This window comes from Drosophila busckii, unplaced genomic scaffold, assembly GCF_011750605.1.
Source record: "Drosophila busckii strain San Diego stock center, stock number 13000-0081.31 unplaced genomic scaffold, ASM1175060v1 chrUn_07, whole genome shotgun sequence".
Lineage (NCBI taxonomy): Eukaryota > Metazoa > Arthropoda > Insecta > Diptera > Drosophilidae > Drosophila > Drosophila busckii.
Genome location: NW_022872723.1, coordinates 747,550 through 770,658, shown reverse-complemented (window position 1 = coordinate 770,658; position 23,109 = coordinate 747,550). Strand labels below are relative to the sequence as shown.

The following is a 23,109-nucleotide window of genomic DNA, read 5'->3' as shown; positions in this document are numbered from 1 at the left end:
CAGGAGAGCTATCGTGATACGCTTATTCAAACAACGTATCACTCATAGCAATCCTTGGATATAAACTAAAGCTGTATAAGTTAAAGTAAACTCGTTAAACGTGCAACGTACATTTTGCTGTGCTTTTATATAGATTATACTATAATATTATTTACAATCATAGTATATATATGTAGAAAATACACAATGTTCACTAGGGAAAATATTTTTTTTGACCTTTCGCTTATCAAGAATATTTTAAATGAAATGAATATTGTAATTGCTAAAATCACAACGGAAGTCTCAAAAAGGAAGCTGTCAAAATTTAAAAGCGGCTAACTTCACGTATTTTTTAATTTTGAATATGGCACCTTTGACGTAAATTCAGTTGGCAGTCTAATCACTTTCAATACAAATGTACATATTTTAAATACTGGGTGTGCCCATAATCTGTGTGGAATGTGCATTATTTTTAAGTTCACCCCTAGGAACAAAATTCGTAGCCTATGATCTTAGCTATCCCGTGTTTTCCGTTTGATAAAAGACAATGGGACACCATTCCTCTTTCGCTTAATACAAATTTATAAATATTTATGAATATCAGTTATTTATTTCGTCTTGTTTTGTTTCTTGTTGTGTTTCTTGTTGTGTTTCTTGTTTTGTTTCTTGTTTTTTCTTGGCTCCCCTGCCTTTGAATTTCCTTTTGGGCTTAGGTTCCTCTGGTTCCTGCGTCCATTTTTCTATTTTCCTTCTTTTAAAAGACTCGTTTAACTTTTCCAGCTCCTCGATCTTTTTTTTCTGCCTCAGCTGTGCTTCTTCACTATGTACAAATATTTTACGTACTTGATAGATAAACTTGTTCTTGAAATTACGTTTTCGATTGGGACCCTTCATTTGTTCGATTTCAACTGATGAAGGTTCCTCAGCTTCAGGCGGGGGAATTGTCTCTTTGGGTGGCGGTTGTTCCATTTCTTCTGGCAAATCTTCTATATTTCGTCCCATGTACCAGCGAACAATTAGAACAGCAATTACTATTACTACAATATAAGCGGCTATTAGTAGCAGCTTCTCCCACCACTCAAAGCGCATTGCCCAGTTTGATAAGTTTGGCGAGACAGAGTGATTCTCCGTGGGCTCTACCGCATTTGTTTCCCGTGTCGTGGTTACAGCTACCAAACTTGAAACTTGAAGCTCCAGGACATGCTTTAGCTTGTTGCAATCATAGGCGGTCATGTCTCCTAGTTCCTTGTATAATGCTGGCGTATTGTCATGCCACCAAGCTGTCCAAGCATCAATCGATTCTTTTTCATACAGCTCCCTGCAACGTGCGCATACCGCTCGCATCCACTGTTGGCACTCTGTACAGTTAATATCCGATTCACATATGGGATTCATGCTTTAAAATTGATACATTAAATTTGTTGGCACTAATTTCAAAGCAACCCGCCTCTTCACTAGAAAAGGCAAACTTTTATTTACAATTTAAATTTCAAACCTTTCATATAAATTAAAAAGTACCCGTCAGTATACATTGACAAAACAAAAATTCAATAACCCTATATAATTTAATTACTGAATTACTACATATTTAACGTTAATCCGCGGCGCAGATTATTACAAGGCCGAAATATAAATACATAAATAAAATATTGAAATTAGCAGAAGATTCATATTTTACACAACATTTAGTAAAATCCTTGAGGAATAAAATTAAGATCACTTTGCAATCCCATAATTCATCTGTCTATATATTAAATCTTGACGACAAAAATTCAACAGTTATTTTGTCGCCGTCAATATAGTGATATATAATTTTAAATTAGCTGTGACTACTCACAGGTCGATTACCAGTAGCATGTTGCAACATGTTTGAGTTGGATAATCGAGTGACGCGCGAATAAAAGAAAAGTAATCGAATAGCAGTGATGCAAGATAAACAGTTATCGGTTAGAGCAGCACCTTAACAGACGCACATTTCTCACAACAACAAAATAAATGCAAATGCAAAAAAATCGACAACATTATACATACAAATAAGAAAAATCTTGCCAAAATAAAAATAATACAAATTTTTAAATAATGCAATAGTGCAAGTGCGGGTGCACTGTGTTTCCTGCTGCATAATTCAATAATTTATTCGAGGTACCGTGGGCAAAGGTAAGATTAAGATATGCAAATGGGAATTACAAATGAATTTCGGAATCGCGTGCCTCCGTGACTCACATCAAATCCCCAATGACCATAGAAAAGTGCTTGAATGTCTAAGATTTTCAACAGTGCAATTATTGGCGCGTTTTCAGGTGCAGCTGTACTTATAATGTACCCAGCTTCTATTATGTGCAATATGTACGTGTGTATATTAATAAGCAGAGAATGTGTGTGACTGTGTCTATTTGAAAACGAAATTTTTTAATGACGTGCAAAATTTAATATCTGTTTTTTATGTGTTTCCAAAGGCAATAGGTTGCAACGGCTATGCTAGTTATTTAATTTTATTAAAGCTTTTTTACAATATAAACCCCTGTGTGTGTGTGTGTGTGTGTGTGTGTCAGTCTGTTTGTGTGGGTGTGCTTACATTCGTTCATTCACTTCCATTAAAACTTTTTGCGTCGCTCTTCGGTTAAGGTTTTGTTGTTGTCGAATGTGAGGCGGCCTTCCTAATCGTAATTACTGCGACACGCTCCACTCCACTCACCCCCTTTCTCCATTGGGGCTCAGTCTGCGTGCTTTTTAGCAGAAAACTTTATCTATTTACATGCACTCAAAGCGCTCGCTGTTGTATTTAGGTGCAAACGTACCGAGCCGAGCGCTATGTTTTGTTATTTGCTTTTGACAAGCAAAACAAACATGAATACTACAGCTGGATTTAGTGCGCGCGACCTCCTTTCAGTGGTAATTAATTAAAGTGCATTTTTTTATATTTTCCTGAAATTATCAGTATATTACAATTTCTATATTAAAACATTTATGTTATCAATAATTCCTCACATTGTACTTGCGGTTGATGACAAGCGCTTCTGCATTTCACTTAAAAGTGTCTCAATTATTTCAATTGATTGTTCGCAAAATAAATATAGCATACGATTCATTTTTTTTTTATTTCTGCTAAATTCCCTTGTTTGACGCTTATGACTTTACTGCGAATATTGAGGCTAATATTGACATTAGTATATTTCAATCTTTAGTTAATATGCCAAAACGCCTAAATTTAGTTTTAAGCAATAAAACCATAGACTATTTTTTTTTTTTTTTCTATTATTTATTCAGTGAGGAAACCGTAACAGCATAAAACTTAACAACACATGGATAGAAATAGAGAAATGAACCAAACCTCAATACAATATGAGGATTACATTATGGATATGTCATCTTTATTGGCCCCTAATGGTTTTGGCAAAGCCTTGCCGTTTGAGTCGTCTCAGAGGTCTAGCTGGAAGTAAGTTTCTAGCAAGTAGGTTGCGGTGTCTCAGGAGTCTCTCACTGTATCGGCTTGTGTGCCTACCAATTTGCTCTTCTACAGTATGTAGTTTTAGGTCTTTATGGAGAGTGGTCCCGCGCACATACCAGGGACAGTCTGTTATGCTCCTCAGTGTCCGGTTCTGCAACACCTGGATCCTTTTATAATTGGATTTGGCTGCGATCCCCCAAATCTGTATTCCGTACAGCCAGATTGGCAGGATGCAATGCGCATATGCCGCCCTTTTGCATCTAAGCGGCAAGGTGCTCTTCCTATTTAGAAGCCAACGCATTTGCTGGATCCTCATGTAGCATTTTCTAGCCGTGGCTTTGAGATGTGGCCCAAAGGTAAGGCGCTTATCCAGGGTAATGCCAAGGTATGTTGCTTGCAAAGGCTGCTCCAGAGTGACTCCCTCTAGCTGTATTTCAGGCGTATTAGGTATGTACCTCTTCAGTGTGAAACAGGTGTTCGTTGTTTTCAACGGATTGATCTTCAGGTTCCACTGTTTGCACCAAGCTGCGAGAGTTGCAAGATACTCTTGCAGGCCATTAGCTGCTTCTCTGCAACAGCCAGAGTTGTAAATAACTGCAATGTCATCTGCATAGGTGGCAATTAGAGCTTTGGAGGGAGCTACCATATGTTGATTGTTGGGGCTGGGTATATCAGCAGTATACAGCGAATATAGCAATGGTCCGAGTACGCTGCCCTGCGGGACTCCTGCTCTCATTAGGTAGCTACTCGACTGTGTATTCCTAACTTTAACCTTAAACTCTCGCTCTTCCAAATATGATTTCAAAAGTCCATAGAACGGAGCAGGTAGCATGTTTTTAATTTTGCATAGTAGACCATCATGCCATACCTTATCGAAGGCTTGTTGCATATCAATAAAAACTGCATTGGAGTACTCCTGGTCGTCAAAGGCATGCAAAATATGTTTTACCAATCTGTGGACTTGTTCGACAGTGCCATGTCCTCTTCGAAAGCCAAATTGATGATCTGGCAAGATACTGCTTTGACTCATAATCAGAGTAATACGATTGGCAATTAGCTTCTCCCATACTTTAGACAGGGAGGGTAACAGGCTGATTGGGCGATATGACTCAGGATCAGTCTCTGGTTTACCTGGCTTGTGAATCATCAGAATCGCAGCTAACTTCCATTGCTTTGGAAACACTTGGATCCTAATAATAGCATTAAAAATTAATGCTATATATAGGAGCGCTCTTGTAGGCAAGGCCTTCAGCGTAGTGTTACAAATCCTATCAATACCCGGAGCTTTATTTTTGGGCAAAAGTTCGATGACTTCAGATATCTCCTCAATCCTTATAGGTTTAATAGGCAGTGACATCTGCAATGGAGTATCCAAACTCTGATGGGTCTCTCTAACTTGTTCTATTCTAGCAAAATCATAAGGAGTGAAGCGATCCTCTAAGTGTTGACCGAAAGCATTGGCTTGCTCCAATTCGGTTTTTGCAAATTCGCCACCAGGACATCGGACTGGAACCTGTCTAAAAGGTTGTCGTTTAAGCGATTTTGTGCACTTCCATAAAGAGTAATTCGTGTCAATGGTGTAGTCCATGGAGGACAATTTTTGCTCGAAGAAATCGCTACGAAGTTCCCTTAAAAGGGTTCGTAATTGTTTTGCTGCTCGATTCCATAAAATTCGGTCCTCAGGATCTTGAGAGCGAATTGCTCTTCTACGAAGGCGTCTTTTTCTCTTGATCAGCTCTCTGGCTTCCCTTGTAAGAACAATGCCATAAGTTATAGGACGATGATCAATATCAGGTGGCGTTGAAGCAGTAGCAGCTCTATATATGCTATCAGTTAGAATATCGACAGCATTCTCAATGTCCTCTTTAGAGTCCAGAGTCAAATTTAGTTGAAAGGAGCTTTCAAGATGTTGTTTGAAGGCGATGAGATCAGTGCGTCTTGTGATTAACCGAGGACTTGGGCTGACATTAACACCATTGGTTTGCAAATTTACAATTAGGGCAATGTGATCAGAGTCTAAATCCCAGCTTTGGCTAATATTTATTTGAGAATCCAGTATCCCATGGTATAATGCAAAATCAATGCAAGTAGCAGTGTGACTGGATACATATGGGTATCTAGTAGGTGAACCAGTGGCAAGAATTTTAGCCCCTCTAGCTGAAATTGATTCGACTAGCTCACGTCCTCTGGGTGAATTGTAAGTGTCTCCCCACAACCAATGTCGAGCATTCCAGTCACCACCAACCAGATACCTCTGGCCACAAGAAGCTAGTATGTCAGTGAAGTGCCTTTCTACGATTCTGTGCCTTGGAGGACAGTATATTGCCCTCACATCCAAATACCCCATACCTGTGGCAACTTTATTGGAAGACATTTGTATGTTTTGTGTTTCAATAACATTTTGTGGGAAATGACTTAGAGAGCTTTTCACCAAAACCGCCGCTCCTCCGATGCCATGATTGTGCCGTGATGGCTTATACGCTGGATAGAAGGAGTACCCATATATATTGACAACTTCTCCTCGATTAAGCCTTATCTCACTTAAAAGTATAATGTCGATACGGTTGTTGTGCGCAAAGAGCTCAACTTCTCTGGCTTTACCGGAGATGCCATTGACATTCCAGATAAGGATCCTGAGATTGTTCATTGTGAGGTTGAAGCGATGTTGTGGCGCTGGAGAACTGATTTATCCCCCGTCCATTGTTTGATTGAGTTGGCCATTTCAAAAACCATATTTTCGAGCCGTTCAAGTCGTTGGCTGTTTTGCTTGTGTTGCTGCTGTTGTTCCTGCTGCTGCTGCTGTAGCCAAAAAAGGAATTGCTGTTGCTGCTGTTGCTGGAGCTGCTGTTGCCATTTTAAAAATTGCTGTTGCTGTTGCTCTAATATTGACTGAACGTCAAGCACTTGTTGTTGTTGTACAGCATTTTTATTCGATTTCTGTAATTGTTGCTGCGCTTGGAGGTCATGTAGACGGCGCTGGGCAGGTCCATTTCCATTTCTGGCTATTGATGCATAAGATAAACCTCCGCTATTGGTTCCAAAAGTGTTAGGCATTTGCTGAGTGAGTTGCTGACGAGTTGACTGATGTTGCTCACGTTTTTCTTGTGGTTGTTGACGTGTTGTTTGCTTTTTCGTAGAACCCATAGATCGTCTAAGGTAATCTTGATACCACTGGCAACCCTTGTAACTTGCCGTATGATTACCACCACAGTGCATACAGGTAGGCGGTTGATCTTGGGGTCGTGCGCATTGCTTTGTAAGATGATCTTCGCCACATCGAGCACAATTGGGTTGTCGACGACAGTACTTAGCTGTGTGGCCAAATTCTTGGCATCGTATGCATTGAGCGATTTCTGATGTTTTGCGCATCCTTTCAATTTTTACTCGTTGGCGGCAAAGTGTTAGTATATCATATATAGCATTTATTTTTGCACATGGCTTAATATTAATAAAGAATATGTTGAGTTTTACATCTCGGTTAGACCTTGACCTTGGGTTATGCACCTGAAGAGCATCAAAGCCAAATGTTTTAAAATCGGCAACAATTTCGCTGGTTAGTGTGCTATGATGAAGCCCCCTAACTACTATTCTATGAGGCTTTTCTTCCTTCATTTGGTAAGTATGAAATTCAATTTCCATTTTATCGAAATGGTCAACAATAACTCGATAAGTTTTAGAGTCTTTGGGAAAGATTCTAGCTGTAACTCCTTGGTTAACTTTAACTACTACGTTATCCAAACTAGTGACCTCCGAAATGAGATTAAATAGATCATTAAGGTTGATGATACTTAAAACTATTTGCGGTGGTTTTGAAGAATCATTAAGATTATTATAACTACTAGAATCGTTCTGTTGAGATCTGTTGTCTAAATCATTTGTATCCATATTATCATTCGGTATATTTATTTGGGCAGCTACTGAAGAGCTAGTACCACTTTCTTTTTCAACACTTGGTGTTATCTCAACCTGACTGTCAGTGTTTAGGTCCACTTCCATGTCTAATAGGGCAAACCTGTTGCTGTTGCTTGCCTTGCTGGTTGATGCTGACGGTGAATCAAACGTCAGATCTCTGTTCACCTTTTTAGAGTTAATTGTGGGTGATAGTGGTTTCTTCCTCTTACTCAACAAATGTTTTTGGCCAGTCTTCAAGTTGATAGCAGCATCAGTCAGTGGTGGAGACGCAATTGCTGCAGCTTCACTGCGCATTGGAGAAGCAATGTTAATATTGTTAGATAGCTTCGGCTTTTTTATTGTTTTTGTTGCCTTGTCAGATTTATTTTGCTTCTTGCGAAGCGACATTATCGGAGCTTGAAAAGAGCAATCTTTAAGCGGAAGTAAATTGACAGCAGAGCTTAATGCGCTCGTAGCACTTTGCGTTGAGCATTTGACTTCAGATGTCGACATTATCGTTGCAGATCTTGGTAGATGGCTTGCACTAGAAGCCACCGAGTACGTACTGGCACTACTAACTGTAGTTGTAGTAGTAGTGCAAGTCGAAGTCGCTGCCCAATTACCTGTTAATTGATGTTTACTTTTGGCATATGGTGCCACTGTATCGCATGCTGTCCTCGTCTTCATCTTAGGGATATTACATGACTTTAATCTTAGGCCAGCCAGCGGCATAGCCGAGGCCGGAAGTATGAACGTCTGGTTAGAACGATAGCTCAGAGTAAACTCAAAATTAAATTTCCGTAAAATAAAATTTCCGAAAAAGTAAAATATGCTTTTGAAGTATTATTTTTATTTATTTATTTTATTTTTGAAAAAATTTTGGTTTTGTTATCACAGCACGTCTAGTTAGAACGAGAGCTCAGAGCTGAATTATATAGACTATTAAAATTAAGATAGATTGAAGTTAAGTATAAACAAATTAGATTTAAATTTGAATTTGGTTAATTTTTTGTTTTTTATTAGTATTAAACCCGCATATTCAGAAATATTTTGAAAATTGACAATTTTTTTATTTAGTAAAAATATGATGCACATATAATTATTTGTATGAGGTATATCCTATGGTCTTTATATGTTGCCGTTATAGACACGCGCACGGTGCACCTCGGTCTCTTCCGGCTATGCATTAATTACAGGCCCAAGCCCAGACACACACCACGGCATCTTTTGAATTGTTAATGTAAAGACATTTGCTTAGGCTGTATCACTTCTCTGCGGAACATTTGCATAAATGTTTATATGTATGAAAAGAGTTTGAGAAAATATCGGGGTATATCTATATAATAAAGAATTATTTAAGGTTAAATATTTGGTGTGTTGATGGGTAGACGAAAAATATATTGAAATCATGATAGCTACTTATAGTTTTATAAGTATCCTCAATCAGCGTTAGCCAACGTACAGATTATAGAAAAGAACATTTCTTTCCAGCTTACGCCTAAGACATTTACTTACTTAACCCTGAGCCAGCAGTGAAATAATGTTACGACATGTCCTCCCTATACTGTGAGTATTTAAAAACAGTCTTTAGTTGTTTTTTTGTATTTTTTTTTTATTTTGAGCATGGATTGACCAGTCTGATTATTTTTGCATGTGTTTTTATAAAATTATTTACGTTTTAACAGAAATGAGCCATCTATACAGATTGAAGGGTTGTGCATGATGTCGTATGAGAAACCGACAGTTTTCATTAGCTGTAAAGACAGATAATGAAGTTAAGAACTTTCTTCTCTTCGACATTGATTTAAATATTACATAAATATAGAATTAATCCAGAATATATATAATGAGTCATTATTAATGACTTAGTAGTTAATATATCAAATGCTTGTTAATGTATTTGGGCCGTCATGTAAACAAAAAACTAGTCTATTTATTTTGACTCGGTTGGGAGCGCCACATAACTTGTTTTAGCTTTTTTGTTGCATTTTTGTATTTCAATTCACTGCAGAAAAATTAAGAGCTATTATTAAAATTGTTTTATTTATTGTAAGTGTATATATTCGTGAATCTAGCAAGACAACACTGAGTCAGATAGCCATGTCCGTCTGTCTTTCTGCCTGGGTGTTTGAGCAACTGTTTCTCAAAACTTAAAGAGCAGAGCAACCAAATTTTGTATGTAGGTGCTCCTATACCAAAACCCAATCGCTTTTATTTAATTTTTTTATTTACAACCACAATATTGAGCAGTTAAAAAACACTTCAAAATCTGAAATAAATCACAAAACCGCTTTGTCATGTTTTCGACCGATGTCATTTCAGAATGATCGGATAAATAACCTAGGAATTATTTACATTACAATTATCAATATAGAAAGCTGGGTGCGCTTGCTGACGCGCCATACAAGCGTCGCTGCTGCGATGCTCTAGTCAACGTGTATATTAAAGTTGGTTGCGCCCAACTTTAATTTGTCCACTTGTTTTTTATTACACATTTGCACATTTGTTTTGGTATTAAAAATATAAGCGCCTATGCATAATTATTTTATAGTATAAGTACATTGAAATAAATATTTTGGATCAAGTCGACGATATACAATAAGCTTATAACATTAATTTTAAAAACACACATATTTTTGTATATGCATATAAAGCTGACAAGATCATATGGATCATATGTCTACATTTATTTCAATTTTAGCTATTTCTTAATTGCCATTACCCTTTTTTATTTATTATCAAGCCAATTAAAGCCCACAAAATGTACAACAGCGTAACGCATTTTCAAAGCTTTTGTTTAGCTCGCGTATGCAGTTTGAGAGCCACTGCTCTTCAGTTTATGAGAAAATTCGAGAATCTAATAGTGTTGGGTCGCTCGCGTACGAACGCATCTATTCTCTAAAGTGAAAAAACTGAAAAGTTTATTTTAGCTTTGATTATTTTGGGCTGTGTTGAACGATAAATAAAAACGAGCGAACAAAAAGAACGACAAAGTTCAGTGATTAAAAAGAACGAACGACTTATTCAGTCAATTGAACGATATTTACACAACACTAGAATCTAACAAGACCGTTTGCTATCTAGTATGAAATTGAAACGCGGACGCGTGTCGTGTCGATCGTTCCTCTCTGTGTGCACAGCGCGTTGCAAAAGTAAAGCCAAAAGCAAAAACAAGCTCATAAATACACAACATAGTTACATATCTAGGCTTGTCTGTGTGTTTGTGCTATTTTCGGTTTATTGTAAATAGCATGTAGTGAAAATGTTACGGGCAGACATGCAGACATCTCCCGCAAAGCATTTGCTTATTATTATATTAATCGCTCTAAGAGAGAGAGCAAGCAATAAATATTAAAATGGTAAGTCTCGTTATCTCATGCACTTTGGATGAGCAGCATACACACACAAGCTTGTTTGTCTATGTGTATATTTATACAATACTTCCGCTCCAATACACATCATGTAATTATCAAAAGTAGAGCTCTATTATAGAGAATCATATAAAATATGAAACGTCTCTCTCTCACATGTGCGTGTAGTATATGTATTTGCTTTATCTTATCGTTAGTCAGCTGCTAAAAGTACTTTTAGCCAGCGAAAGCCAAAAGTGAACTTCCAAGTTTCCAACATAAGCACTGTTTATTAAACAGTTCTAGATTATTTATGTCGAATTTCATTCCTTGACAAATTTTATTTTTTCAATTTAGAGAGCTTTTAAATGATCTCTGTTTTGGCATTTGTAAGTTTTTGTTGATGTCCGTCAAGGCAGATTTCCGAATATATACATACATAAGTGTCTATACCACATGGGACAACAAAACAATATCTTTTTTTTTTTTTATTCATATATTAGTAAACTATGTTTGTCATGTTTTAGGAGATAAGCTGACCAAAGCGAAAAATTTAAAAGTAGTATACTACTTTACAGCTGTTTTAACTAATTTACTTTTGCCTATTATATTAATTAGCACGGAGTGTTCTTGACTGGTTTTTAATGAGCTGTACTATATTACGACGTTATGCATAATATATCTTGAACCTTTAAAAGTTTAATAAGCTTTTAAATGGTTACACTTTACACAACTTTGTTTAATATTTCTTTTTATAGTAATAACTATAAGCTTTGGCTACGTTTCCCGTTTTAACGGGATCCGTTGACTATATATATAATTATTTCCACTAAGGAAACAAACACTCGCCCAAACAAAAATGGAAGCGCAAATCCATACTAGTGGTTTCTAATTGATTTCTAATGGCTCTAACGACTTTGGACCCTCTCCCAAACTCTTGACCATATAGTAATTACAATTTCCATGACGCGCCGACTTGCATTTCAATTATCTGTCTGTTAAATTTACCTACAGACTGTTGTTAGGTTACTCCCTTAGGGACGTCAAATATTAATATTTACAACTGTCGATGCCCCCTACTGATATCTAAATGGCATTTTATTATAGAAAACAGTCGTCGCCTTATTATTTATAATTTTATATAATTTTTAATAAATGTAAATTAATAAATATAATCGTAGATTGCCAGAAAAATTGTGTTTGCCGAATGTTTGCAATTAATCTGATTGTAATACATGGTATTTTTTGTTTATTATCGAATAAAATTAAGGTACAGGTATTTGATTTACATCAAATAATATTTTTTAATTAAAATGTAACGTATTTATCGAAAATGCAAGAACCTTTTTCCCGTTTACAGTTAGACAATATTAATATCAATATTACCAGATCATATGCTTAAGTTATTGTTAAGCTAAGTAGCAGATAAATATACAAAAAATATAAAAATAAATGTGCCCAGTGAAATATATACATATATGTATGTATAAGTTGATGGATTGTTAACAGCGCCGTCAACATGATAGTTCTAAGTAAGACAGACACTCTTGAAGATCTGGCTTAAAACAAGCTTAATAACAAGTAGTTATTTTCTTTTGTAATTTATTTCATTTTTCAATGAAGAAATCAAATTAGAGTGCCTTAATACCACAGATGTAAACATAACATACGAAAGCTAATTTCTTTAAGAGGTGAAAGGTAGATAAGGGTTGTGCAAGTTAAAAATATTTTCAACTTACTTAATTATTTCGTATAGTCATATAGGGTCTGAAACCAGATGATGCAGTGGGAGGAAAACTGAAAGAGCGAAATACTTAACAGGGGAAGTCCACAGTATATGCCATTAATATTGTACCAGTTGGAGAAAACACTTTTTCACAAGCTGAGTGATTGTATTTTAAAATCGTGATAGATAATGAAATTTCCCATCCTTAATGAACTTTTCTAAACATTAAACTTAACGTAATAACTAATTGTTAAATGTTTTGCTATTTTGGTATTTTTGATATTTAATGATATAAATTCTGTATGAATATGTAAGTTCAAAAATTCATTTTATATACTAGTCAATACCCCCTAACCTTTGTTTGCTTGCATTTGTTACATATTTGTGTTTTAGCAAACCTCAGACGATTGACAAAATGTTTATTCATGTGCCAAGAAAAAAAAAATTTGATATTAAATTTTAAAACCTTTTCGTTGTTGTTTAGCATATGTTGGTTTTATCTATTTGTAACCTTGGATATTTTGAACTAATTTAATTAAATAAAGCACACACTTTCAACCAACTATTTACCAATATCACTTTTGTATTTACAGTTAATTTAAAATAGAATGCTACCAATTCTTAGCACTTTAATGCGTTGCTCGAAGCGAGTACTGCAAACACCGCTAGAGGTGACCAAGATGCGCAGCTCAGGACACAGCAAGGCACCTGGCGCTGGTGCCTATGGACCATTCATGCCGCCCAGCGATCTCAGCTGCTCGGGCCGGGGTGATTGTGTGAACAACACCTGTGTCTGCGACATACGCTATGCAGGCGATGAGTGCGATTTCTTTAATCTCCCTTACTATGCCGGCATATCCACAGTCTTCTATGTGGTGGCTCTTGTCTCGGTCATACAGTTGCTCATCTGCATTGTGGCCGAGTATCAACGACTGAAGCGACCCTCGATTTTGCGCGCCTGCCGCATCACCACACAAAAGTTGCTCTACTTTATGGTTTTTGTGGCTGCCTCTCTACGTGGAGCCTACTTCACTACTCCGGTAAGTGCCAAGCTATAAGATTCCATATTTTGCATATACAATTTATAATTAAATTTTCATGCATTATTCAGTTGGATCTGCAGCCACAATGGGCCATTACACTCATGTCCGCCTATTATCCCTTACTCATGACGTGCGCTTCTCTCATCGTCTGCATGTGGGCCGAGGTGAGTTCACCCTTGAAATGAAGAATCGGGGAGCATTATTTTAAATAGCAAAAGTACGATTGTGAAAAGCTTTTGTTTCCAATCTAGAATAATCATAATTATGGTATAATTTTGACTTATTATCAGTTATATCTGGAAATGTTAACGCAGTGTTAAACTTTAATCTGAGCGTCATGTGAATCAGCAAGCTGATAGAAGTTAACTTGAAAGACCTTCGGCTTATAACATACAACTAGATAGACTGAGAGGGAGAGCAATGGAAATAGAATCACTATCTATAATTGAATAATTCTGGGAATTGGAATCTTTGAATTATAAGAGTAAATAAACGCTAGTCTATGTAAATAATTTAATGTATGCTTTATAGAAAGCTAATAATAATAAGCTTTATATAATCGTGGAAATGCAAAAATATAAGAGTTGTGTACTCTAGCATCGGCGCAGCGTAGAGGAGAGGAATAACATTTTAAATTAAAATGAGACCTATTGTGTTCCACTGCCCAAGTGCAGTTGCACTCAAAATAGCAAGTGTGCGGCCAATTACAGGCATTGTTTTTATATAGGGGCGTTGATAGGCAAAAAAAAAAACAATTTAAGGCGTTCATTAATTAAACGCTTGTGGGAACGAAAGTCGCGTACGTGCGCACTTTGCTTCGTGTTGCTTAACAGTAATATGCAATTGTTTTTCCTTTGCTTTACTTTGCAGATCTTTCATCTACGCGATATACGTTGGGAGCGATCGCAGTTCCTATCGAAGAGCTTCCTTGGCTTCGTCGCATTCAATTTCTTCCTCTATAGCTTATTTGGCATCGAAGTCTTTAGCTCGCTGATCAACACAGAACGCCGTGATTATGCGCACATCTTCAACGGTTGCTATGCCGCCTTGCTCTTAATAGTGGTCATCTTCTTTCTCATCTATGGCGTGGAAGTGTTCTTCAAACTGCGCGGTGGTTTTGTTTACGATCAAACGGGCAAAATATTGGGACCCAGTGAGGCCATAGTAAATGCCTCACAGCTGCATCAGTCACGATTCGGGCTGCTCAGTCAGGCCATAATGCTAATTGTAATTGTTGGATTCCTTACATCCGAGACATTGGGCGACTTTTGGAAGACTAAGTAAGTAGCTACTAGCTAGTGTGTTTGTTAACTGTGTAATGTTTGGCTAACGCTCATTTTTTTCATATTTTTGTAGAGTGCCTGTTAACTCGCGTAATTGGCACGATATTATATTTCGCATAGCTGAAATCGGCGTAGCACTTTGGTTTCCTTGCTGCCTGTGGAACTGCATGGCGCCCGAACAATTATGGATCTTGAACCCACGCAAGCTGTTGTCACGTCAAATTGATCCATCAATACCAACACTCGATGCGGATAGCAATAAGTTATCACCCGAGGAGGGTCAGACGTTCTTAAGCAAAAAGGATTGCTGGATATGCTATGATAGCGACAAGCCCGAACCACTAATACAGCCCTGTCGCTGCACTGGCGATGTCAGCTCGGTGCATCACGAGTGTCTCAAGCGGTGGTTGGTGGAGAGCTGTGGCAGCAATAATGAGACACAGCTTGCCTGCAAGGTCTGCGCGCATCCCTATGAAATTGAAAAGTCCAAAAAGTACATTTGAGTGAACAAGTTCTCATAAGCTGTTTTATTAACGTCTGATTTTGCTTTTTATAGACTCGAATGGGACAAGGGTTTCACCATACAGCACTGGATGAAAACTGTCATACTTATTACGCTCATGTGCGTCACTGGTGCCACCGCCTGGGCTGTTATACAAATGTATGTGGATCCCATGGTGCGCGTCTTGACCGTTGGCGTTGCCGTGCTTATTGCCTATGTTTGCGTCAAATGCTTGGGCGAGAATACTGTTGTGGCCTATCAACGTGCCAAGGTTAGCTCCATCAATATAGTCAACACCTCTGCCTCGGAAACGGAAAAGCTGCATACGATCTGTGAGGATGTTAGTGCCAGCACTTCAGCCGCTGCAGCGGCAGCCAGAGCTGGGACCGCCATTTCCTAAAATTAACGCTCCAAGCAGTATTCAGTTCTATGCCATAAGTAAACATCACAAACACACGTTAGCTTAGAGAGAATGGGAGCTGCACAGATTATTTTGCTCAATGCACTAGAGAATGTTAGTGAGGAATATATAAATATATAGAGAGAGATAGAGAGAGCGAGAGTAAGCAGAAACACAAATCTTCCCTTTAAATACTGTGTACATAGGTTTTTAAGTCGTAGTTTTTAAACGAGTCAATTTTGTCTCTCAAAAGTAAAAAGTAGCATGCAATTATTCCAATCGCGACATGTATTAACGAAACAGCAACAACAACAACAACAACCAAAAAAGCCAAATATTATATAATCTATATATACACATAAATACATTTTGTATTTCAGTATCAAATACGAGTACAACACACAAATTAACAATGAGAACTTCTTGAGATTAAAAATGAAGCGTACACGTTGCCAATTATGTAGCTGCAAAGTTTCAAAATACTTATTATTATGTAGTAAAGTGGCACCAGTCAATGTCAGTCTAGCTGAACATGTTTGTAGTTTGTAGTTTACATACCGATATACATATATTTATATATTTCAATTTATATCCTTTATAGCATTTCTTTCGAATTCATGCAGCACAGCGAAGTTTCTTTAGCGAATATTATTTTAAGCAAACCACTCTCACACACACACACACACACACACACACACACACACATACACATGTATTTCTAGTTTGTAATTCATTATGTATTCATTGCGAATGCCGTTACGTTTACCTTAATCCCTTACACTTAACGAAAATCCCTATTTATAAACAACTTATTTATATTTATGTATGTATAGTTGATGAATTTCAATTCAATTCGATTCGTTTCGATTCAAAGTAATACTTTTTCTACACATTAGTAGTAAATCACAAAATATATCAATAATAACCAATAAGTATCCGTAATATTATACATTTTTGTGATAAAACAGTTAAAGAAATTATAAATAATTTATATAATGAATGTAAAAATTGTTTTTCTAATATCTAAATTAATAGCAAGTCCTAATACACTTTCAAAAGGATGCCGCAAGCAGAAGGTGTGTGACCCCATAAACATATATGTATACAGTCTTATTATATACACGATTGTCAGCCAACTTTTTAACAACGTTATTACCATCTACGACTCCGATGGAAACTTAAATTTGTATTATTCGGATTTAAATTTTTAGCATTAGTCGAAAGTTTGTTTGTGTTCCCTTAAATATTTTGGGACATGTTCTGTTTAATTTTTTCATTTGCGCCTTAGAATAAACTTGATTGAAATTCTCTTGCTGATACAGACGGCCATCGTCCAGTCAACTTAATTTTTTTAACTCAATAAAAAAAAAATAAAATAAAATGCGTGTACAGGAAAACATTCTGAGTACGGTTGTGCGAAAAAATATCAAACTTTTTTATGGTGCTGTCATTTTATATTTTGACAGTAGTGCTGCCAGTTCCCTAAACATAATCTTAATTGTAAAATCAAAAACATATTATATTATAGAACATAGAATATTCTATGTCCAACGTCGTGTGAAATCGTCAAGTGCATATGTATATTTCACTGTTGACACTGGAGTTCAACAAGGGAGTGTATTATATGCGTAATGAATACTGTTCAGGTAGCAACATAATAAAAATAATGCCTAAAAAAAACCCAGTTGTAACATCCAACCAGAAGAGCTTGAACATGAAAATAACTTGTAATGCTAAAAAGATTTCACGCCCTGGAACAGTCGCATAGATTCATAAATAGTTGGCAATATGCAAATATGGATTGATTTCAGAAGAGGTAAAATTGTAAATTGTTGTTACCCAATTTATTTATTGTATATTTCGCTCACTCTTCAACTACTCTCCCGCTCTCTACGACGGGATAGTCTCTTATTGGTTAAAAACTTTAGTCTTTCAGATTATTAGTCAAAATTTCATTTAATTTTATCGCTTGCCGTTCCTAATTGAGAGAATTTGGTAAAATTTCAGCTCTTTAGCTCTGATGGGCTCGGCTGTATCGCGATCATTCGCCATCCGTAATCCAGACTCATTTATATACGTCGTCTGATTTCATGATATCCTTTTGCATTTTTAATAAAAACATCAGTGTATACTAAGGTCGACAACCTTACACATATTATTGTTTACAATCTTCAAGTCTAGTGCTTCCTTACCTTTTTATAACAAACAAATTTAGAAAATAACACAGACGGTTTTGAGTTTTCCTTTAAGTCTAAAGTTATAAGTTTATTTTACAAGCATTTACTATAAAATATATATGTACTTCTGCATACTTATGGGCTTACATAATATGCAAAATAAAATGTTAGTCGAACTATAAAATAAAGCAAAACTATATTAATAACTTGGTTTTTAGGTTTGTTTTCGTTTTTTTTTTCAAATATAAGATCAACAACTTAGCTTAAATAGAGAAATATATTTATATATAAACAAAATTTTGTTTTCCGTACAGTCGTTCCAGGTGACTTGCAATTATTGCAGCCTAACAAAAAATTCATTGAAATCACATTACTAGCTAATCGAGTTAGTGACATTCATATACATATATGTATAGTGCTATACACGCTAGATAATTTGATAGATATTTTGCTTGTTTAATTGGTATAAACTATTCAAATTTTGTTTACGAAATATATGTATGTACCGAAAGAGTTTACTTAATTGCAGCTGCTTTTTTATACGCAAAGCTGGCCTAAAACAATTTAACTAATGCGGAGTTAAGTTCCATTTAATTGAGAACTGCGGAGCGCTTGTCACGGTTCTTGCCACGTGTAATGGAGCGTACTTTAAAATTGGCGGCGTTTACCAGATGCTGCAATTGAGAAAATATATACAGTTAACATAAACTTGGCTTCAAAAGAAATCTTTAAGTTTCAAGCTTACGCGTTCCAGTTTGGTTGGCTTGCTCTTGGCATTTCCATTAATGCCTGTGTTGGTGGGACGTGGTCCCAGTTCAAAGATATCGCGAATAAACTCATTCTCCTGCAGTTGCGAAGTCATGCCAGGGCCCATAACAGTGCACAAAGATGAATATTGATGATGTATGGACCATGAATCCAAAGTCAAAGAGTCGTTTCCAAATCGTATATTTATTTCCGGCGAAATATCCTCCTGAAAATAAGCAAGCGTTGTCAAAAATTTCAATTAAAGAAATGCTCCGAACAATTTGTCAACCATAACTAGTCTTACTTTAAGGCAGCACAGGCCTCTAAATTACAATAGTTTATAAGAATTTAAACGAAAAAAAAAATAATAAAACTAAGAAAGTCTTTAGAAGGTCTTCAAGATGATGCTATCAACTTATCAACATGATTATGTGCAGCCAAACACCAAGCGCTATGATTTCATGATGCACGTCAAGGGCAAGGATGGCTATGGAGGTCCCAAAATTGTGGAATGTCAGTGCATAGAGGAGGACAAGATCAAACCGCCACCAGATGCGGTTAAGAACTGCGCAGTGGAATGGACAGGCATAGCGCCAATGGGTCGACTCGTAGATCCGCGACTCATACCCACCGCCATTGCCAAGGAGCAGGCTGATCAGATGGCATTTGCTCCAGAGTCCGATTGCTTTAAGTTGCAGCCGAATCGTTTTCTCAAAATATTGCGTACAGTTTATCCAGATCTGTATGAACGTCTCAAGTCCTTGCCCAAGGAAGAGCTCAGCCGCAGGCTTGAGCAGAATCGCATGTATACGACCTACCAGATAGACTATTGCGACATGAAAGAATACCCAGAGGGCATATACGAGAGCCTCAAGCCGGAGGATGAGGTGGCGCGCATGAAATCCGACAATTTAATGTCTAGCCAGCCACCCTGCTCAGAGTTCCGTTCGAATGTGATGCAGCAATTGGAGCGGGAAAACAAGCCCGGCTACGAGGTGAAGTCAACTGAATGCGAGAAGGCGTACAAGCCGTTTAAGGCCAGCTTCGGTGACTCCTCACAGTTCGTCAATTCGGGCAACAATTCGCATTGGAAGGCCGCATCCAGTACTTTCCGAAAGGTGCCCAACTTTACCGAATATATGGATTCGATTGGTCGCAACGGTTGCATCATTATGCGCAACAAGCTCCACGATCATTCCAAATGTCTTAAGAACTTTTGCCGACACGAACTTAAATTTAACTGCACTGACATGAAGCCGTGATCCCAAAAAAAATTATGATTATGTGTAAAGATGTGTAAAACCCACTATTTTATGTTGGCTAGTCTAAATTTATAGTCTAATGTTTAAGCAATAAAATATTATAATCAACTTTACTATTTTCCCCTATCAAATTGGACTAAAATATTCACAATTTAGTATTTAAGAAAATACAAAAAACTTGTGGTTGTAATTATTCGTAATTTAGATTTATCTGGTTGAACCATATAAGTAAACTTTTTTATACCGATTAGTTCATATGCCAACCGCTGGCGGTCTGAACATCTAATGTTTAACTCCTTAAAGGGACAGTTGTATTTTACTTAATATTGTTTAATATGACAAATGGTCTGGATTCCTTTTGCTCGGTGAAGACGTATTAGATGAGATGATTGATTTTAAAATTAATTTAAAAACTAACAAAATTGTATTTATATACCCTGGGGTATTATTTGACGTACAATAAGGTATTTGCACCATATAAAAAGACCATATTGCTGAATGTCAGTTTCGAGTGAAGTTTTTTTGCAGAAAAGGACGAATTCCAAATTATAGCTTACCTCTAGATAGCGTAGTACATCACGGAAAGTGGCGCGTTGGGCCTTACGGTCGCGTTTGGCACGATATTTGTGCGAATCCGTAGCCAACTGCTTGACAGCATCGCAGAGCTCAGCAATATGCTCCTCCAGGAAATTTCCATCATGTGAACGACCAGACTCTAAGATCAAAGCAATAGTTTCGCCAGCAGCCATGCGAACATCTAAGTGTGGGGATTGCAAGAGACCCAAGAATTTTCTAATAGAACTAAAAATCAATCAACTATTAGTTTGGCATATAGAGGCTAGCTAAAGATTAAAGGCTTACGGAAATTTATGCTGTCCAGTGGTCATTAACGAAACAAAGTCGCCCGGGGGTATCAATGTGAGCAACAAGCCCCAGGCAGACAAGGCTTCAGCATGCAGAGTTCCTGCCTCTGGAGTTACAGACACCGGTGTCTTATCGTCGCCACGCAAATAGCTTGCAGAGAACACAGATTCGAAGGACTGCATCAACTGCACCAGTTCACCAATATCCTCGCAGTCTAAGAAGCTCAAGAGACCCAAGGCTGTGCAGCACTTGGCGCGTGCGTCGAGGCCCACAGATTTATCCTGCACGGTTGTCAACAAAAATTGATTCATAGCCTTGGACATGCCCTCCTCTCCGCCAAGTTGCAGCACCAGCAACGGTGCCAAACGTGCGCCCCACATTTGCTCTTGTCCCTTGCCACGACGGATGCTCTTCTCCACAAAGTCCATTAAAGTCATCTTACGATCCTCCACAAAGTCGGGCATATAGCGATGGCTGAGCAGCTCACAAATGGATTGAAGAGCTTGCACACGCGTCTGAGCGGACTTTTCGGTGGCCTGCTCCAAGGCCTTCTCAAACTTTTCTTCATAGCGCTCGTTGGCTAGTTCATCGGCGGCTTCCGAGGAGGCAGGCTCCGAAACATGCGAATAGACACTAACATTGTCAAACGACTCGTCCTCCGAATTCGATTCGTTTCCACGGCCTGTTTAATATAAAAAGCATTTATTTATGACTGTAAAAGGCTGAGTAAACTTAACAAACGTGGTGTGTAAATGGCCCAAACAGTGCTTTCAAAACTGTGACATTACTCTTGCTGCACATGTAAAACTGTATAGTGACTTCACTCTTTTTTACAGTTCTCTCAATATATATACAAACGTCTATTTTAGCTCTTGCATATGCGCTTTATAATTAAACTCAACGTTTTGGCATTTTTGGGTTAAACACACGACCTCCAAATGAAATTTTGTTGTGCAACAAGTTTCTCTCTCCCTCTCTCACTTGTTGGCTAGCGCAACTTTCTAGCTAACAGTTTGTTTTTTTTTTTTTTATCACCTGTATGTGCATTTGGGACAAGGTAATTTCCGGCATTGGATTTTCGTAGCAACTTTTGTAATATATACATATGTACGTAAATATATATGGCATATAAAACAGCTGTTATTTGCAGCTGAGTAATAATATTTTGAAAGTTGTTTGGTTGCATTTATTTAAAGCTTGGAGAAAAAGCTTCAATTATTTGTGTAAATTGATAAGAAATTACAATTGCGATAAGTTAATGATAAATACCATATATACTATATTGGCATAAAATGTAGGTGCATCAGTTGAAAATTTGGTTCAAACTGTAGTTAAAATATCGAAGTAAAGAGCCCAAGAGAAGGAGATAGGGCGCCTATAACGTATTAAAACAATAAATTTGCTGTGTGTTTGCCAGCGCAGCAACAATTAAAAATGTACTTTATATATATACTATATATTAGTATATTTTGAATAAATGCAAAGCTGCTTGAAAGACAAAAAGAGCTTTTGTGCTATTTAGGTGCTTTGTTTGACTAATTTTTAAGACATGCGAGCAGCTATCGAAATTTTTTTTAGACTTATGCCACCCACAAATGTCTTTGTCTCAGAATTGTGACTCACCTTTGCCCGATGCTTTCTTATTACGACGCGGCATATTTTTATTTGTTTTTGTTGCTCTGGATGTTGTTGGTGTTGATTATGCCTTAATTGCTGTATGCACGTATTTTGTCTAGGCCTTCGCTCATACACGCCCACACAAAAACACACTGAATCACAAGCACTATAGAGTGTTCTTTTTATGCGTCTGGAAGAGAGCGCAAGAATCTGTACAAAGAAGTCTACACAGAGGTTTGGCGGCAATAAGAACTATTGGCGGCACTTGCACGTGTTCTTTTTCAGAGTTTATTGATTTCTGTATATGTATGCACTGTTGCTGCGTAGCTTTTATACAAAAATGCTGATCGTCGCTTTGTGTTACCACAAATTTCATGTTTAATTGCAATTGGAGCTTCGCTTTACACTTCCTTGGCCTTGAAGACTGCTCCCGCCTTTCAACTACGTTTGCTGCGTGTGTGAGGGTCGGGTACTGTCTGCGTCGGTTGTGAAATTGATTAAACGCAGGCGTGAGTTCTTTATTTTAGTATGTATATTTGGATTTATCGCAGGTGTTTTTAACAAATAAGCACGCGTGGAACGGCTTGAACGTAGCTTTCGTTTGTGCAGCTTTTACAAAAGCTCTGTGTTGCTGTTTGGTGAAAATAATGCAAATAATTAAGCACACTTATTTACGAATTTGACGAAATTATAAATGACACACACAAGTTAGTGATGGAGACTTAAGCAATCGATAGTATCATACATATTATCGATTAGCTAAAAACCTTCGACTCGTCGATGTCTTAAAAGTTATCGATGATAATATATATATATATAT

The 23,109-nt window shown here is 37.2% G+C and overlaps 3 protein-coding genes across 4 annotated transcripts; 2 read left to right on the top strand and 1 right to left on the bottom strand.

Annotated features, from left to right (window-relative positions):
• Positions 1-1,960: 1,960 nt before the first annotated feature.
• Positions 1,961-16,535, top strand: LOC108594253. 2 transcript variants are annotated; one of them, XM_017979373.2, is made up of 7 exons: positions 1,961-2,136; positions 8,810-8,884; positions 12,988-13,434; positions 13,506-13,601; positions 14,308-14,717; positions 14,794-15,213; positions 15,277-16,535. In XM_017979373.2, exons 3-7 carry the CDS (start codon positions 13,003-13,005, stop codon positions 15,620-15,622), a joined length of 1,704 nt encoding a protein of 567 aa, XP_017834862.1. In that variant the 5' UTR covers positions 1,961-2,136; positions 8,810-8,884; positions 12,988-13,002; the 3' UTR covers positions 15,623-16,535. The 2 variants fall into 2 exon arrangements, with proteins under 2 accessions (XP_017834862.1, XP_017834863.1); XM_017979374.2 differs by lacking the exon at positions 8,810-8,884.
• A 1,475-nt stretch (positions 16,536-18,010) lies between these two features.
• LOC108608427 (interferon-related developmental regulator 1) lies at positions 18,011-22,982 on the bottom strand. The gene is made up of 5 exons (XM_017999795.2): positions 22,296-22,982; positions 20,670-21,354; positions 20,366-20,609; positions 18,545-18,772; positions 18,011-18,473 (listed from the first exon to the last, which is right to left on the bottom strand). Exons 1-5 carry the CDS (start codon positions 22,327-22,329, stop codon positions 18,390-18,392), a joined length of 1,275 nt encoding a protein of 424 aa, XP_017855284.1. The 5' UTR covers positions 22,330-22,982; the 3' UTR covers positions 18,011-18,389.
• Positions 18,909-19,916, top strand: LOC108608428. The gene has a single exon (XM_017999796.2). It carries the CDS (start codon positions 18,948-18,950, stop codon positions 19,806-19,808), a length of 861 nt encoding a protein of 286 aa, XP_017855285.2. The 5' UTR covers positions 18,909-18,947; the 3' UTR covers positions 19,809-19,916.
• Positions 22,983-23,109: the final 127 nt, after the last annotated feature.

What these genes read in the sequence shown, in the direction of transcription:
- LOC108594253 (XM_017979374.2), top strand. Translation starts at nt 13,003, where the DNA reads ATGCTACCAATTCTTAGCACTTTAATGCGTTGCTCGAAGCGAGTACTG. An exon ending in GGCGACTTTTGGAAGACTAA is followed by an intron (nt 14,718 to 14,793) that starts GTAAGTAGCTAC and finishes ATATTTTTGTAG; the next exon opens with AGTGCCTGTTAACTCGCGTA. An exon ending in GAAATTGAAAAGTCCAAAAA is followed by an intron (nt 15,214 to 15,276) that starts GTACATTTGAGT and finishes TGCTTTTTATAG; the next exon opens with ACTCGAATGGGACAAGGGTT.
- LOC108608428 (XM_017999796.2), top strand. Translation starts at nt 18,948, where the DNA reads ATGATGCTATCAACTTATCAACATGATTATGTGCAGCCAAACACCAAG.
- LOC108608427 (XM_017999795.2), bottom strand. Translation starts at nt 22,329, where the DNA reads ATGCCGCGTCGTAATAAGAAAGCATCGGGCAAAG. An exon ending in TAAGAAAGCATCGGGCAAAG is followed by an intron (nt 21,355 to 22,295) that starts GTGAGTCACAAT and finishes TATATTAAACAG; the next exon opens with GCCGTGGAAACGAATCGAAT. An exon ending in ACTGGACAGCATAAATTTCC is followed by an intron (nt 20,610 to 20,669) that starts GTAAGCCTTTAA and finishes ATTGATTTTTAG; the next exon opens with TTCTATTAGAAAATTCTTGG.